This window comes from Patiria miniata, unplaced genomic scaffold (assembly GCF_015706575.1).
Source record: "Patiria miniata isolate m_02_andy unplaced genomic scaffold, ASM1570657v1 HiC_scaffold_6, whole genome shotgun sequence".
NCBI classification, from domain to species: Eukaryota; Metazoa; Echinodermata; class Asteroidea; order Valvatida; family Asterinidae; genus Patiria; species Patiria miniata.
Genome location: NW_024037073.1, coordinates 1,010,256 through 1,028,655, shown reverse-complemented (window position 1 = coordinate 1,028,655; position 18,400 = coordinate 1,010,256). Strand labels below are relative to the sequence as shown.

The following is an 18,400-nucleotide window of genomic DNA, read 5'->3' as shown; positions in this document are numbered from 1 at the left end:
TCAAAACCGCCAAACTCACTGGTTTGACTGGAATCCTGCTGCTGCACAATTTTAACGTGTTTTTAGATTGGGTTATGGTCGAGAATAAGCTTTATGTGGCCTCTCTGGACTCCCATATATTTGCACTAAGTTTAGTCGGGCACCATTTGCAGTCATCAGCCGACATTTGAAGCAAAAAAATCAGGTTAAAAAAAAAAAGCCGCGTCGCCGCACCACTTTTTGGGCAAGCTCCATACCAGAAACCGGAGACTTTTTTTTTTGGCCTAACAAGGTCCTGGGGACTTTACAAATTACCATGTTATAACAGGTACCTTGTATTATCAGTATGGAAAACAAAGAAAAACAAAGACTTGGGACCTACATTTTTGCTTGTTATAAGCAGGATGTTGTATTAACAGTGCTCTTCTTATCAGGGCTCGACTGTATAAGGAAGTACATGTACTTCTTCTCCCAGAGAGTTGTAGATATGTGGAATGGGCTTCCAGCAGAGGTGGTGAACGCAAAAACAACCAAGCAGTTTAAAGGCAAGATCGATAAGTACTGGAGAGAAAACAGATATGGGGTACTATAAAACGCTTGAACCTATAAATTACACCCATCAATCCTAAGTGTAAATTTAAGTTTGACCAATACATGCATCAAGAAAATAATTCTGGTTAAAATATACATGTACATTTGTAAATTATATTTCTCGTATCACGGAGTTATTATTTCTCCTTCTTGCCACCGATGACATCTTCTATCTTCTCGGCTTGCAGCCTGCTGATCTCGTCTAGCGTTGGAGCCACCGGCCGGTCTGGCTGGGCCCATCCCGGCACGCACACTCCGCCGTACTGAGCTTCTGGCAGATCGAATACACTGACGAATCTGTGATGGATAATCAATCTTGATTTACATCCAGATTTAAGCATTATACATTTTGCTCTATGTTTCGTGATTAAACTTTTCCAAATATCGTCAATGCAGAATTTCGTCTAATGGAGTTTTAGTGGGTGCCATCAATTTTTGTTTTGAGTATTTGTAGGCAATTTAGCCACAGTATTCGACGCATGAAGTGCTTTGTTTTAATGCACCACATGAAAAAAAGCTACGGCATCGCAATGTTGCAACGTTAGGTTTCATCAGTACAAGATCGATGTACAAGATCGATTCGGCCGGTTATCCTTATCTTTAGGACACCTAAGTTCAGTTCAAAACTCAATTTGGCAGGTGACCGTCTAGACCAAAGAGACTTCTGCAGGCTAAAGTAAATTTTGACCCCCCCCCCCTTCCCTTTAAAGAAAATGTGACTTTCCTGCCTTTTTTGCAGCCAGAGACGTCTGACCTGCACGTTGTATCACAACTCGCGTGAATGCCTGACGAAAACATGATGCTGATTGGCTGATAAAAAAAGTTATTTGTTTATTATCAGCGCGCCAATCAGCATTGATCTTTCATTGCATCGTGCTTTCAAGGTTGCCATCTTGGTTTTTGAGCCTCTTTTCTGGTTGTGGTTGTCGTCTTTTACCCCGTAATTTCCATCATTGAAAGCCCTGCCCTCTTCGCACAAAATTAAACCTGCAATTATTCATGCAGGTGTCAATACCAGCTGTTCAGATGTGACAAGAAATATCAGAATGCGAGTGTCATTTACTCAGCTGTTTTGGTGAGTTTTTTAAACTAGGAACGGGGTCCTAAAGATAAGGATTACCATTCGGCCTAAGTTTGGCAGTTAAGGTGCGATTTCAGTTTAATTAATGATCGACGCGACCTCAACAACCCAGCCGTGCTTGTTTGAACCGGCCAGCTATTTCGGCAATAGTGCAAAGTCTTTGAAGTCTTGTACTTACGTTTGGCCGTAGTTGACGCATTTCAAGCCTTTGATGCAAAGACATTCGAAAGGCAAGCCCTGGTAAGGGATGCTCCTTTCTTGGATAAATTTTTCAAACAGAGAAAGGGATGACTTGTTCTTTTTGTTTCCTTTCTTGAGATTCTCCGCTTCGTCCTTGCTGCAGCAGTGCTGGCCCTCAGTCGCGAGAGGGCGGCAGATAGCTTCGTCGATCCCTGTATATCAGTATCACAATGTAAACGAAGTAGACCTATGATGTCGATTGTCGAATGTCAAAAAGGTCTAATGTCGGTTAAACATCATCAGTTATATTGATTTAAAAAACTACATTTAATTATAATGTATATCATTGGAAATGGCGGCGTTGAAAAAAAGAAAGATTTTCATTGTCTAGCGCTAAGGATGTATACGGCATACGGGCAGGCGACATACTGCGCGCGCGAAGTCAGTATGTCACGTGACGTCCATTGAATCTATTCATAGTGATTATCTGGTTGAAAGTGTGATACAATTTTACATCAATTGTTCAGTCCGCCCACCTTCTACCAAGGCGCAACACTCGTTTTCACCGCAGCCCGAGTCCTTCACGCAGATCGTCCCAATCTGGCCGCTGGTGGCGCCCTCTCGACAGCGCCCCCACCGACACAGGCTCTTGTCGCAGCAGTGGCTGTCAGCGTGACACCTGTCGCCGTTTTTGGAGCAGGCCATGCAGTAGCTGAGATCGAAGCCGAGGAAGATCTCCCGATGGCAAAATTGCTGTTTGTCACAATTCTTGTCTGTCTTGCAAACCTTAACATAAATATCAAAAAGGCCTTGACGGGTCTACTCGTATTCACACAACTATGATATCGCGCCCCCAGTCTCCATATGTGATCTACTTAAAGCAGGCCTGAGATTTGTCAGGATTTCTCCTGATTTCGGGATTTTTTTTTTTAAAGAATCCCTTTGAATCTGGGAATCCTGGGATTTTGGGGGAGAGCTGTTTTGATGACCTGAGTTTCTACAGAATAAATGAAAATTGTATTTTAGGGATGCCATTAATATAGGCAAGTTTATATACCATAGACCCTACTCTTGGGCCCTCAGCGATACCAAAACCTTCTGCCGATTATTTCGCCCAATCTCACCCCCGGTCATAAAATTACGTGACGAATTAAGGTTTGTGGCAAAACGGAAAGGGAGCAGACGTTTGAGGGATGTTAAAATGAGCGTTTTATAGTTAAACACCCATTGAGTTTTCCACCAGGAAATGAGGCCCCTTTATAGTGCCCCGCCCCTTCTGCAAATAGGACAGTTTAGGACTAAATACATATATCGCCTCAGACTTCGGCCTCTGACCATAGATCGAACACTTAAAGTAGACGGTGTTTTATCCTCAGCCCTTTTTCTGTCTGCACTGTTAGTACTGGGATAAACTAAAAATTGTGGCGTCGGCCTGTCGGCCATTAGGCCCGTGGGTACCGGTATATAGGTGGATGGGTCGGTCGGTCACTGATGACTGAGTGGCGGTCGCTCGACCGAATTAGTGAGTCGGTGAGTGATATGGTCGCGTATCGCTCGAACTTAGTAATCGGCTGCTCGGCAGTCAATCAGTTGATCCTTTGTTTGTCAGTTCACTGAACACAACTTACCTTGGCATTCGGCGGTGGTTTCACCTCCGTTTGGAAGGTGATCATCACTCCATCTTCACCACGTGCGCTATCAATCGTGGTGTTCACGACGAGCGTTACATCTCCTATCTTTCTGACGATGGAGGATGTGTTGTGCAGTTCCCCCTCTGGAATATCATCGGCAATGTCGGACTTTTTCAGGATGATTATTTGTTCTCTTTTACTTCCTGTCTTTCTAGTCAGCTCGGCAAGTTTTTCTACCAGAGAAAAAAATCAGTTCATTTCATTTCCATGTGAAAAATAGAGAGCAATACAGGTACAATACACAACCGATCACGTTACCCTTCAAAAATGAATGTACAACTGTTGTGAAGCATTTCTGCAATTTCTCGATTTTAGCCTATTTAAAACCCTAACTCCCTAGCATGATTTACTAGGAACCCGGCATACCCTTCCTGGCAAATTCCAACACCATAATTATGGGAAACTGCAAACACGTTATTTCTGACTGTGATTTTGGAGGTGTGGCAATTAAATGTAAAAGATTGTCAGTTTAGGGGGACTGTACCCATCCTGACAGATTCCAACAAAATATGCCGTTGGGGTTTGATGGTTTGAGGTCTTTATTAATGTACAGGGTGAGTAAAAAAAAAAGCGGAACCATAGCCCCAAACATTACATCTCATATTAGAAAAAAATATTCAGCACCAAAAATAATAAAAATGACTGGAAAGCAAATTTCATAAGCTACTTTAAATGAAAAAATATCTGAAATTGATCAATCCGTTCAAAGAATATCACCATTTAAACACAATTACCCTTAAACCTCTTTCGTCCAAAAAATGCGATTTCAAGAATCGTCAGCACAATTGTCTTTAAATAAACACCACCAGTGATAAAACCTCGGTTTAAAAGTAAAAAAAAATATTCAACAAAGTCCTTTTCAAGGACGATCTTTTCAAAAAAGTGGATTTTATAAATCACAATTGTTTTCCTAACCAGGCTTGTTAATAAAGATATTGTGTACCTCAGTTGTTGACAGTTGCTGAAACAAGTATTCTGTGTCATTTTCTTTGTTGTCCCAAACAGCAAGAATACACAATAAATTTGGGTGTTTTTTTTTGACGAAACAGGTTTTAGGATCATTATGTTTAAATGGTGATATTCTTTGAACGGATTGACAAATTTCAGTATTTTTTTCATCTAAAAGTAGCTTATGAAATTATTTTGGCGCTACATATTTTGTTGAATATGAAATATAATTTTTGGGGTTTGGGTTCTGCTTTTTTTTTTTTACTTACCCTGAATGTGGTGGCATACTAGTATTTGGGCCACGTTGCCGTGCTCGGCGCAGTTGGTCTGAGGGATATGTCGACAACGCCTATCCCGCTGTATTGACTTCTCTTGTCATGCTTGTAAGTTTATCAAAATGTGAGTTAAGTTTAGACCCGGAATGTGTTTCCTCAAGTTGTTCGTTGCCTGACGATCCCGGTATGGTGTTTCAGACAACACATGCACAAACTGTACTCTCTGATAAGGAGCATACCGTTACAATTTTTGTGGGAATATTTTAGTAAGAACTAAAATGCAACATGCTTTTAAATAGCACACATGAGCCTTTGTACAAAAAGATTAATGTATCTTTTGCTCTCCGAATGTAGAATTTGAAGTTGATGTTCTCTCTCCGGAGATGACTGAAACAATCAAGGCCTCGTTTTCTCATTCCTGGTGCACGCAGCCTGCCCCCATCTTTTTCTTTCCAAGGAAGCAAGAAACACAATATACCTTTCACAATCGAACTGCCGAGAAGTTTGTCGAAGGAATCGACGATGTCTTCAAGAGGATCTTCAAGAGAGTCTCCATGTTTACCTCCAGGGACTGGGGTTGTGTCATCATTGCTGGCAGACCCCGCCGCGAGACGCAGCAACAGAATTACAAAGAGTCCCCGTCGTGTTTGTGTGAGCATATCCATTTCATAGTAAAGGAACGGTAAAATGAATTCTAAATGGATCCGAAGACGATTCTATAACCGCAACGCACACCACCTTCGCTTTGCACTGCTGAAGTTATTCCAGCTAGGAGTGATGCGTTTAATAAACACACATATATACATTCACTTACAATGGAGTTCTGTCGATGTCGCAGAAATGTTAGTCTATTGCCAATATAGCGTTTATACACGCGGATACACGTAAACGGTTTTTTTTTTAACTAATCGATAAAGTACTATTATGATCATGCCGGCAACAGCCTGTCGCACCTTCTAAATTTATGATATGAGGAAATTTAAACGCCCTTTTTGTTGCATGATGGATTTATCTTCGGATATTAAAATTCTGTCGTGTATCCACCAAGGCATTGATTTTCCGCACTAGGTAAAAATGAAAACCCTTTTTGTACTTATAAAACAATTTCTATCTCAGTTATATAAAATGGCTCATCAGATGACCCCCCCCCCCAAAAAAAAAATGGTTGTGTTTTTATTTTGCAAGGAAGGAGGCGTTTTATGCGCAACAGGTGTTACAAATTGAAATCTATCGATCGTCGCGACTGTATAATTTTGTCCTGGAACCCCTTTATTATTAAATAACATCACTAGAACGATAAGAGAAAATTCAAGAATTTTATTATACTAGATAATCTCTTAGTTTATCGTTTATTTGTTTGTTTTGCGAAATTGCCCTAGTCCATCGATATCCCCCCCCCCCCCCATAAATCTCTTTTTAGGAGGGCTAACAAAAAAACCCACAAATTATATAGAAATTTCCCAAAATTGAGAAACCCTTATCGTTTGGCCTACGTGTATATATACATGTACACATGTACACGACAATACATGTACACGACGTGACATGTTCAACAATAACGTGACCGCGATGTGGCTGAAAATAAACATGACGACATTGATGGCCCTTTTTCAAAGCTCGGCTTCGTTTCCGATTTCGCTTTATCGCTTGTAGCTTTTAATGTTCTGATCAAATTTTTAAATAAATCGCTTGCTTCGTAATATCATACAGTTAAAATCATACAGTTTGATGTTTCTGTAACTGATAATATTGACTAATGTTGATCTGGAATCTTCAAAATTAGGCGCCCAAATAGCACTGTTAGCAGGCGGAGCCGAATGAAGACCGAGTTTTGGAAAATCTCGGTAACGGTCGTCAAATTCAAAATTGTACATGACGCAGCAAAAAGTTCGCCCATACGATCCGAGTATATTTGACGCAAAATCGTCGTTGAATTTCAAGTTTTCTAAATGAAAGCATTGAATTTTAATTAGCAACTCATTTAAAATAAAATTAATAAGCAATTAGCAGTTAATTAAAACTATATTATACACTCGGAAATACTCGGGCGCTATCCGATTGTCGACGAAACGACTTCGGCAAACTTCGAAAATTTTCGGAAAAAGGAGGAATTCCTCCCGTTTTAGTCACGTGACGTAAATTGTAATACAATGTATTACCGGAGGCTACCGGACCTAAGGCTGCATCCGAATCAGTTGTCTAGAGCTAGGTCTAGGTCTGCGCCCATTGAAAATACGCGGGGACGCGCTGACAATAGACGTAGCCGTAGCTCTGGAAGCCCGTTTCGGACACGGCCTATTATTCATCAGGGATAGTCAGAATCTTTTGGTCTGGGAACCAGACTAGATGTCATGACGCACGTTCTCTATTTGCTTCCGTACATCCGTGCAATGTGACCGTTGTAGCCGATTTTCGGCTAACTTTGACAGATTTTGTGTTAAAAAACAAGTAGGACAAAAAAAAATGACAGATTGTGTTTTTTGGCAGATTTCTGGCAGAATTCTGCAAAAAATATCAAATATCAAAACATAACAAATTTGCAAAAAAAATATGGTACATTTGTTTAAAAACGCTTCAATCTTTTCAACAAACTTTTGTTTAATGGGACAGGTTGGCTGGTCTAGGTGCTGAGGCTCACTGGGAACCGTACGTTGTCGTGACGCAACCCGGCGTTTTGCCTGAAATGTACGCAATTTCATAACTTCTTTATGTGACTATAGGTTGATTATAATGTTATTTGAACCTAAAAAAGGCAATACTACAACATCTGCAACAGTAACTGCAAGTGATTTTAAGTATTTATAGTGTATTTCGAGTAATTCTGGGGAATTTGGCAGATTTTTATGAATCTGACAGATTTTTGAATTGCATTTAGCAGAATTTGGCCACGACCGTACGGTCACCCTGCTTCTGTGATTGATGCATATTGCAAGTGCGAAGTTGCGAATGCGAACATGAAATTCCGATGACAGAGGCCAGAGGATACAGTTTCACGGCAATTTGGTTCGTTTTGCAGTAATATTTAACTCACTAAAATGATACAATGTGGAATCGTACATACAAATATTTTCTTTTGTGTTTGGAAGTGTGATGTTTATTTCTTTTCCACCATTTAGACGATTTTTAAAAAAAGTAATTCGTTGGGTCCAGTTTTCGGACAAAAAGTTAAAACCTAAATTATATTACCGTGGTGCTTACTTTAGAAGCATACTCACCCTCTTTATAGGCTAATCACAAAGTGCTGCCTTTTTCAGATGTCTGTTTTTCGTGAAATTTCCAGATTCATTTGCAAACATTTGCGTATCAAAATTTCAACATGAAATTTCACAAAAATTAGTGGATTGTGTGGCCTATGTTTACCATGTTTACGGAAGTAGTCCAGTAAATAGGCCACATTTTGGGGCTAACCCTACCCTAGGCCCTAATACTATACAAAGTGCCAGTATCCATATAAATATTTTCCCTGACTGACTGATAAATTATTATGCCATAAGTTTAGGATCCTTAAAAGTTCTAAATAACAGAACGAAATTGAAAATGCATTCTTATGTTTGTAATTCACTTAAACAGCTGGCGAAAGCCAGATTTAAATTTTCTTCATGGCTCTGATCTGAATTAACTTGTGTAACCATGGTAACTCCAGCTCTATAATGCTTATCTGGAGGCACAACAAGGCCTACGTTACAAGAATTGGGTCGTAAAAATCCCGAAATCCAGGAGTGTGTATCCCCATGTGCATTACAAAAACAGTCCATTTTCCCTGTATTATCCCAACCCAGATTCCGTAAGTCATACCTCGTACGAATGTCAGACAAGTCGACCGTTGAGACAACTCGACTCGGGACAACTCGACCGTTGAGACAGCTAACGTGCACCGGAGATGCGCGCACAGGCCCGGCAAAAACGAACGATGTGCACGGACAATCACGCTGCGCTAAATCGGCTCTGCTCTGTTATGTGTCATAACTCCCAAACTGCGATCAGCCGCCGTCAAAATCCCCGGTACTGTTTCCAAAACTAGGCCCAAAAACATGCGAGGCGACTTGTCTCAACGGTCGACTTGTCTTTCCATTTATCGCACATACGGTCGAGTTGTCTCAACGGTCGAGTTGTCTCAACGGTCGACTTGTCTGACCCCCCCTCGTACAATGCAGCAGACATTCATGAAGCTAATATTTTTCAAACATAACAACAAAGACTAAAATATGAAATTTTTCGATGATTTTGGAGGCTATTCTCTAGACACCATGAGAAAACGTCGCGCGATACTGTTCTGCTGTTGACCAAAAAAAAACAAACACCATTGGCCACCAAAAACATCAGATTTACCTCAAAATGGCCTTCAAATTACTAGGTACGCCACCTGAGGCTGAGGTACACAAAGAGATGATTAAATCGAGGTACTTAAGTTTGCTAACGAGTCAGATGAAAAGTGAAATTTCCCGTTCAATTCCGAGAGCTCCCCTCGCGATCGTGAACACGTTAAATATCCGACTTGTTTTGAACAACGCGATGTGGACGTACATACATGTGCCCAGCATTCATTCGATGGTCCCAGCGCGATTCCGTTACCGAGTGCGATGCATCAATTATGATAATGAGTAGACTGGATCTCATTTGTACAAGTGCATTTCGAACGATGGTACGGAGTCGGGAACTAGCTTGAACTGGTTTCCGCTGATAGCTGCCCTAGTTCCCGACTCCTTATCATAGTTCAAAATGCACTTGAAGTGAAGTGATTTGATATAGGCCTACATTAGCTTAGGAAACCCCAGCTTTATTAAATGCATTAGAAATCGAACTGGCAAATTTCGGATGCATGTAGGCCTAGGCCTATATGTAGGATAGGCCCACATATATTTTTAGTGACATCACTCGCGTACAATTATACTCTAATTTCCTTGTTAGATGCTAGTAAGCTTAACGCCGGTGCGGCTAATACACCAACTTCAAATTTTAATTTGCAGATTTTTGCGTGCTGTGGCTTATACATGTTGTATTTCTCCATGTACTCCGTGCGGCCTATATCCAAAAATTATGGTACATCTATGTAATCTTTTTCTGTTTCCCTATAACAGTCATCTTGTAATGTTAGCGTATAGGCCAATGTTCATTTAAAAGGTGTTTTTTTTCCCGCAGATTTTCACTATGAGATTTGTTGATGTCGATGGGAACTGAGAACGTACCACCTTGTGAAAGAGTAAATTAAAGTTGGATCAACAGCAGCAGAGAATTGAAAGTCTACCATCTAGCATTATCAAAAACTGAGGTCTGGAACTTTAAAGCCTGTTAAAAAGTAAGTCCACAAGAGTTGCAAAAAGACATATCTCAAGATGTCATCTCCACCTCAAAAGACGGAGCACCGCCTCTCGCTGAGGGACACCCTGGAGGGAGATTTTGCAGACTCTCAGTCAAGCACACCACAGGGGTTCCTGTACGAGACTAAATTTGTGGTTCTGAGTTACCTCGGGCTGGTGCCGCCAGATCTGGATCCCGGCTACTCGGAGTTTGACATCCACTATGAGAGCTCTGCCAGCGCCACACCCTTCAGCGTGTCTGACGATGACCGGTCAAGCGGCTCCAGTGGCTCGAGAAGGTCCAGTGACCTCCTGACAGTGAACACAAAGGTCCGGGCTCGCCGCTCTCCAAAGATTAGCCCTCGATCTGGCGCCTCCTCAAGCCACGTCTCACCGGCTGTCCTGAACTCACCTGCAAATACCTTTTCCGGATTTTCAGCTCCCCTAGGGGCTCCTTCGGCAGCCTTGCCACCTCCACCCCCACCCTCTTTCTCAGACTCCACTGTGACAGTGATCCGAGAGTTCCACACAAGGGGTTTCGTTGAGGTCAGCAAAACAGTAGTTACTCGGCAGGAATCCTATGACAGCGATCTGTGCACAGATGCAGCCATGGATGGATCTGAAGAATCAAGTCACAGCCAGCCCCTGAGTGATGGGTCGGAAGAAGACCGAGCTGGGGAGCATCCACAGATCAGAATAGGTAAGGGGGTAGATAAGAATGCTCCTTTGCTACTGGAATTTAGATACAGAACTTTAAAGATGTCAAGAGAGATGTTGTGTACCAGTGTACCACAGCTGTTAATTTTTTGCATTGAGTCCCCTTTGACTTCTTTCACACAACTCGTTTAGCAGTGTGTCATGAGTAAATGCTGGCCATATGTTGTGTCCTTGGGCAAGCCACATCGCCACCACTTGCCTCTCCACCCAGGAGTATAAATGGGTACCGGCATTAGCTGGGGAGTAACCTGCGATGGACTAGCATCCTTAGTCGTTTCATGCTACTGAAACCGGAGATGAACACTGGCCTGATGGGCCACATTGGCTTGTGACAGACTTTTTGACTTTTGCTCTAGTCTAATAATCAACTACAATTTCAAAATGTATTGTGTCAAAATAAGAAATCCCTTTGAGAACAATCTGGCAAAGAGCTTGGTATCTTTGCATTTGGAACTGAATACAAAGTATTTTTTATAGCGTTAAATGGGTTTTGACTTCATGCAGACACCCTTCCCAACAATAGAAAGTACTCTAGTTTCAAGAATAACTAAGAACAAAATTGTGTGTGATATATAGAGGAACAACTTTGATTGCAGCATACAGTGGTAAAAGGTAAAGGGGCAAACCTGTGTTCACAGGAATGGGGTGCCCGTTTCTCTTTCGAAAGATTGGGCCAGACTCGATTCCATGAAATGGCTGCTGTGGGGGATCACCACACCTCCTCCACAACGAGTCTGTTACCTTAACAGCATTGAATAATGCGGGTACCCATTTAACGCCTGGGTTGAGAGGAGGAATTGAGGTAAAGTACCTTACTCAAGGGCACAACACGCTTGGCCACGGCGGGGCTCGAACCCACAATCTCACCATCATGAATCCTGTGCTCTACCCCTAGGCCACACGTGCCGCTACAATTACAAAATGTGACAGTGGTTCTTTTAAAAAGCTTGAAATTGAATTATGATAAGTTTTTCCTTCGATTCACTTCCGCAGATGATGATAGCACGAGTGACTCGTGGGAGTTTAGGCAGAGACAGAGGCAAGAATTGGTGGAGCCACTCCGGGAAGAAGTCAGGCAGGCCATGGCCCAACTACAGGAGGAATTCAAACAAGGTATTGCAATCTGACTATGGATACCTCGACTGCAGGGTCATAGTTAGGCCTCGTCCGATGTATGACTATGGCTAGCAGTAACTTACATTTGTATGGGAAGCGGCTTCGGCTGCTTCCATTGGTGTTTGTGTAATCGCAAGCTGTAGCCAAGAAATTCAGGCATGGCCCCCTTGAATGTCAGGTTCTAGTAAATTTTGAAAACATTTCATGCAGGGACACGTAAACCTGTACGCAGTTGAAATAGTCGGTTGCACCACGAAGTGACATATTGTGTGCACACATTCACTAGACGATCCGTACCTCGTGTTGCGCCCGACGAAAGTAGTGTGAGTCAGAATCCCCAGACCGATCACAGTCGATATTGCCAATTGACATCGTTATTTAAGTACGTGTTATGTCCAATTTGCATGTACATGCAAATCAAACTTGTATGCACATGAACATGCACATTGTATGTGGTAAATAATTTGCTTGATACATGTATACAGTGAAACGTCTTTATAACGAACATCGTGGGATCCACAGAAATTGTTCGTAATAGCGATTGTTCGGTAAAGCGATTTTCACACATTAGTGGCGCCCTCTTTTGACCATTATACTGTAGTTGCATTTACAAACCACAAGCTGATTCGCCAAACTTGTCCATTCATCTTTTCAATTCCGTAAGCAAAGCTTCACCATGTATGCCCTTGGTAGTTACTGAAAGACGACTTTGCACACGTGCGACTATTGAATCATGTAATTACAGTATTTGAGCTTACACAGTTGGCTTTCCCTTCTATCCCTTGGGGAAATAATAGCCATTTGTTGCTCTTCTGTTGACATTTTACAACAACAATGTTAGGTACGTTTTGTACACAAAATCAGGAGCCAAAGCTGATGTTCGGTATAACGGTGTTGGGTATAGCGACGTTCCACTGTATCAAAATATTCTTCAGACTATTTTATTAGTCTGTGCCACAGGTTTACTTTTATTGGCCTCTAAAGACATAATTAACTTTAAGCTTTGAAATTTCATTTCATCTGAGTTACTGTCTTAATTCATTTATTTCAACTTGATGTCTCAATTTCAGGCCCGTCCCGAGACACAAAATGTTTGTCTCAGTCCTGGTCTCAGTCTTGGTTTTGGGCCTGGATTTATTCAGTCGTACATACACCACTGTCACTGACAGAAATCTCATTTCATCAGCTATTTTTGCGTTTGATTACCATCGTAGTTGTAGCAGCCGGCGATTCCAACGGGCCCATCCTCCCCTCGGTGATATGCCCGATCAGTCGCGAGGCCCAGGTGGCTGAACGCATCGCCCAGATCGGCGACAAGATCATGCAGCAGCGCGGCGATGAGCTGGAGAAGACCATGAGGATGCTGTTTGGCAGTCAGTCTGACGATAACCTGACCTACGGCCTCTTCAAGTCCCTAATGAAGCAGATGATGAAAAGCACTGTGCCGGGATGGTATCATGTGAGTGTTGCTTAAACCTTAAAAGGAGCAGGAAGCACTTTCGACTTGGACTTTTTTCGGAAGTCCCCATACAATTTATGCTGTTGCTGATTTGTTCCCCTTAGAGGATTTTTTTTAAGGGAAAACAGCGCCCTCTTTGTCCACTCCCCGACTCCCACTCCGTATCCGCGTAGCCACTTGGCGGGGGAAACACTTTCAAATTGGACTTTTTTTTTCAAAAGTCCCTATAAAATTGACGCTGTTACTGATTTATTCCCCTTCAAGGATTTTTTTTTAATAGGGAAAATAGCTTCTCTTTTTCTTTTCCGCTTATATAAATATTTTCGACTTATACCTTTTCCCTTGCTCCTTGGACTGTGTAGCAATTGATTGTTCGGGGATATTTTCGAGTGGCAGGGCACTCTGCAATTATTCCCTGTACTCTTTTTGGGGGATTTCTGTCTCGGCATCAGTCCTCATTTACAAAGACCCTTTTCGGTTTTCTCATCCAGCTTGCTCTGATGCTGAAGTTCACCCAGCACATGGCCCTGGGTCTTGTCAACAAGGGAGGCAAAGGCTTCGGCTCTGTCACTGACTTTGCTGTACGGTATATAGAGGAGAACCTGGCGCAGACCATCATCGACCAAGGGGGATGGGTAAGTGAAGAATACTCACTGGATCTTACAAAAAAAAAACAAATTTACAGGATCAGAAGATACGAGATTTAAAGGTAGAGTCCATCATTTGCAGCCATCCGAGAAGTAACTGGCGTAATTATTGTTGAAAAACTAACTTGGTTGAAAGATAGTAAGGGGACTAAACTCCCTGTGAAATTATTCTTTCTGGGAAGCTGTCATTTTGAAGTAATCAACGAAAGGTCAGGGGTTCAGGTCATCTGCTGGTTTTATTTTGTGTCCTTGGGCAAACCGATTCTCTGTTACTTGACTCTTCACATCCTGGGCCCAATTTCACGGTGCTGCTTAACAGTTAGCAGAAAAGTTGTGCTTAGCATAGCAGAAAAGCTTGCTAACCTCAAGCACTATTTCACGGCGTGGACGTGCTAACGGTCGCGTGTGCGTGGAAATTTCTATTGATGCGTCTCTAAGTTGAGCCAATTTTTCCTGTGAAATAAGCGTGCCTTTTGCTGTGCTTATGCTTACAGTCTTCATGAAATAGACAGAGGCTCTGTTAGCAGAAAATGGTTTGTTTTGCAGCGCTGTTAAATTGGGCCCTGGAGATGAGTGGATTCTGACATTAGCTAGGGAGAAAACCTTCGGTAGTCTGGCAGTCCATTCAGAGGAAATAGAAATATCCTGTGAATAAACCTGAAGTGATTTCATAAGAGCACTATGCATATGGCAGTATTGCATTCAAGGGTTTGTCACTCTCTCTTTGTCAGTTTTGAGCGGGTACTTGTGCAGATCGAGAGTCTGTACCCAAGTATTCCACTGAAGTACAGGGTTTAAAATAATATTTAACGCACCTAAGACTATTCATAAGATGGAACTTTTGCGTCGGGGTGATGTGAATCAAATTAGGTTTTGCCCTTCACCGTCAAAACCTAATTTGATTTACTTCACCCTGACGCAAAAATTCCATCTTAGAATAGTTAATGCGGTACCTGCTGCTATGTATATCTGATTCGAACCAGCCAACCGATCCCGTTAGCTCGGCGGTCGAGTGGTAAGACATCTGCACTAGAAAGTAGGAGGTCGATAGAGTCCCACCCGAGTGATTGTTTCCAACTTTCACTCGGGGGAGGTAACACACTGAGTATACAGTGCTCTTACATGGCTTTACGACCGAGGATCACACACGAAGGGAGCACAAAGGTTCTTTTGTGGTCTCGATCGAAGGTCCCTTTGTCCTTGAATGCCGGTTTGCGCGCTTAGTCTATGGGAAAGGGTAGATAAGGGAACAAAGGAAAACACAAAGCCGATCCTCGGAAGCATAGCAAAAAACGACTGGGTGTTTATACGTGGGTGAAGGGCAAAACCTAATTTGATTTGCACCTAAAACTACTCTTTATTTTTGTGTGTTTCCAGGATGCAATGACAAATATTAATTTGGAGGACATCAATATGGAGGTCCTGTCAGACCTGTCATCCCCTACCGCCTCTCCCATCCCACTGTCCTCCCAAGAGAGTCACGCCTCCCAACAGTCTCAAGAACCCCTGTCCCCGGACGCCGGCACCCCAGTGGACTCCCCCAACTGGAAGACAGACCAGCAGTCACACTTCACCTCCTCGGGCGAGGAGGGCTTGAATCAGCTGACTGTCCCTCCGCCGGGCACCTCCCCGGGGGAGATCACCCACCGCAGCCGGTCGGAATCCCATCCCGAGGACCTGGCGAGCCTCTTTGTCGGGGAACCCTCAGATCCTCCTATCACCCACTCCGTGTCCAGCCCTAGTCATCTAGGCACCAATCCCGGCAGCCGCGTTCGACAGCTAGGCGTGACCCACTCTGAGCCAGTTCTGTTCTCGGTCGACGACAGTCAAGCCTCAGCGATGGACGTTGACAGTCAAGCCTCGGCGATGGACGTTGACAGTCGGCCAGTGACGAGCCCCGAGTAACACATGACCGATGTCAGTGATGGTGACATCAGTGTGGAACACAAATCAGGTGTCGGTAAGGTAGCTGCGGCAGTTGCTGGTGCGCTCTTTGGTGTGGGGAAAAAATGACGCAGCTTATATTTTAGAAACTAGGAAAGACAAAGTGGCTTGCACTACATTGTTCGATTGCCCTACAAGGAAGACGGTCATACAAATTCAGGTCCTTGCAAGATTTTAATGTTACCTCATTCTTTGGGCTGTGCATTTTTGAATTATTTAGTATTGGATCATTCCAACTTGGACTTGATCGAATTTTAAATATTTGATTTCAAAATAATAATAATAATAATTTCTATTACGCAAATTCCATATGAATATGATCAAATGTGCATCACTATTATTATCCCTGTTCATCAGGAACGAGACCATTTTTTTCTGCAGCAGCTCGAGATCAGCGTAACTTGGTCTACACCTTCACAGGTACCCATTTATACTCCTGGGTGGAGAGAGGCAAATGTAGTAAAGTACCTTGCCCAAGAGCACAAGCACCATGTTCCCCATCAGGGTTCGAACCCATGTACCACGGCACACCAGTCGAACACCGTAACCATTTGACCACAACGCCCAATGCACTGATCAACCTAATATGTGCAAGCCTAAACTGGCCACTGATTGGGATTTCGAAATTAACAAAGAGCTTATGAAAATAATGTACAGAACAAGTGGCCCTGGCTGCTATTTGACATATTTGAGCTTATTCCTCATAGAAACTCTCAAGTCATTCGCAATAATGGCTTTCGACAAAAGTGTGTGCTATTTTTAAACATTAATTGTAAACCCTATCTCAGGCATTTTCGCTAGGATGCAACCTCAATCCTGCAAAATCCTCCAACTTCTTCCATGTAAAAAGTACATACAGCCTCAATCCTCTAAAATCATCCATTATTTCTTGAATGCGGTGGAGGTGTGACCACTGCCTCAATCCTGCAAAATTATCCAGCAATCACTGTCAATATGTTGAGGCAGAGCCAGTGACATCCTGGAGCAGTGCAGAGGATTTCAAGTATAATCTAGGCCTAAATTGATGCTTTACTGAGCATGAACAACACAAGGTCTGGCCCAAGACCTTGACAGTGCATCCTCCAAAATCAGCCACACATTTGTGCCATATAGCCTCAATCCTGCAAATTCCTCCATTTTGCAAAGAGGATTTTGGAGGATTTAGGAAAGTTAGGGTTAATAAGATAAATATGTTCTTCATCATCTCCTCGAGATTGCTCACATTTGTCAAATATCTGAATTGGATAGTTCTGTGATGATCGAATATTTAAATGTTTTGGTATGTTCGGCACACCCCCTTCTCATTCTTATTGTCAAAGCAAGAGGGTTTGATCTTTGGAACCTAGCAGACTCTTTCTCAGCTAGTAGGAAGTTTTTGAAAGAAAGACTGTGAGAAAAATGTCATTCCAGTCAGTAAGCAGTTCACAGCAGCATTTTACTTATTTATGTTTCCTCATTTTATTTACTTGATGTAATATATAAATTATCATACAATAATGTTTTCTTTTTTACATTGCAGGTGCTTTTTTTGTGTTAACGAATGACGGTTTGCATTTTATTTTGTTTTTGTTCTATTTTTTTTATGAACAAGCGATGAAAACTATCTGTAAGAAGGAATTTGCGTCGGGGTGATGTAAATCAAAATTAGGTTTTGCCCTTCACCGACATATCGGTCTGAACACTGTATTGTCAGCGTGTTACCTCCTAAGAGAAAGTGAGAAAAAAAATCACTCGGATGGGACTCGAACCCAAGACCTAGTGCTTTCTAGTGCAGACGTCTTACCACTCGACCACCGAGCTTGACAGGATCGGCTGGCTGGTTCGAATCTGATGTACATGTAGCAGCGGGTACCGCAATTAAACTATTTATAAGAAGAAATTTGCGTTGAGGTGCTGTAAATCAGTACATGTATTAAGTTTGCCCTTCCAAGTGAAGGAAAGCAAATTGTAGGGAATACAGACAGTAAATGCTCATACACCTTGCATGAAACGTTGCAAAGTTTGCACTCATATTGTTCGTGCATTTGAGCAACTGCTATCAGCTTATAAATAAATATAGAACCAATTAAAAAAAATATTACATAAAATATATCAAATTTTGTTAATAAAAATATTAGTATTATTACTTAGTACTACAGAAGCCACGTACCACTACTAGTGGCACACAAAGCATTAATGAGAATACTTGTATTACAAATGTATATACAAAGTCATGTAGCTAAACATTAATGTGTGAGATGAGTAACATGTACGCGTACTCACAAAATCTAAGTTAATCGATTGAAAACTCCCTTAAAGTCTTTCTTTAAGAAATCTCCAGGAAATTATAGCAGGTGCGTATTGTACTTAACTGGTTTATTTAAAAAAAAAAAAAACTCTAAAAGTCTTGAAATCTGCCTATAAATGTATGATACTGTATGACAGTTTTTGGGCTAAAGAATTTTAGCCTTTTTCCTGAAATAAATGTAAGAAAGA

The 18,400-nt window shown here is 42.1% G+C and overlaps 2 protein-coding genes across 3 annotated transcripts; one reads left to right on the top strand and one right to left on the bottom strand.

Annotated features, from left to right (window-relative positions):
* Nucleotides 1–398: 398 nt before the first annotated feature.
* LOC119743206 (dickkopf-related protein 3-like) lies at nt 399–5,404 on the bottom strand. The gene is given in 6 exon segments (XM_038219589.1): nt 399–867; nt 1,830–2,043; nt 2,368–2,617; nt 3,460–3,573; nt 3,576–3,695; nt 5,224–5,404. Coding segments are annotated over 5 exon segments (780 nt in total). The 5' UTR covers nt 3,618–3,695; nt 5,224–5,404; the 3' UTR covers nt 399–707.
* Nucleotides 5,405–7,402: 1,998 nt separating this feature from the next.
* Nucleotides 7,403–16,781, top strand: LOC119743610. 2 transcript variants are annotated; one of them, XM_038220023.1, is made up of 6 exons: nt 7,403–7,430; nt 9,885–10,742; nt 11,753–11,872; nt 13,090–13,334; nt 13,826–13,969; nt 15,359–16,781. In XM_038220023.1, exons 2-6 carry the CDS (start codon nt 10,079–10,081, stop codon nt 15,884–15,886), a joined length of 1,701 nt encoding a protein of 566 aa, XP_038075951.1. In that variant the 5' UTR covers nt 7,403–7,430; nt 9,885–10,078; the 3' UTR covers nt 15,887–16,781. The 2 variants fall into 2 exon arrangements, with proteins under 2 accessions (XP_038075951.1, XP_038075949.1); XM_038220021.1 differs by lacking the exon at nt 7,403–7,430 and adding an exon at nt 7,685–7,748.
* Nucleotides 16,782–18,400: the final 1,619 nt, after the last annotated feature.

What these genes read in the sequence shown, in the direction of transcription:
- LOC119743610 (XM_038220023.1), top strand. Translation starts at nt 10,079, where the DNA reads ATGTCATCTCCACCTCAAAAGACGGAGCACCGCCTCTCGCTGAGGGAC. An exon ending in CTGTGCCGGGATGGTATCAT is followed by an intron (nt 13,335 to 13,825) that starts GTGAGTGTTGCT and finishes TTTCTCATCCAG; the next exon opens with CTTGCTCTGATGCTGAAGTT. An exon ending in TCATCGACCAAGGGGGATGG is followed by an intron (nt 13,970 to 15,358) that starts GTAAGTGAAGAA and finishes GTGTGTTTCCAG; the next exon opens with GATGCAATGACAAATATTAA.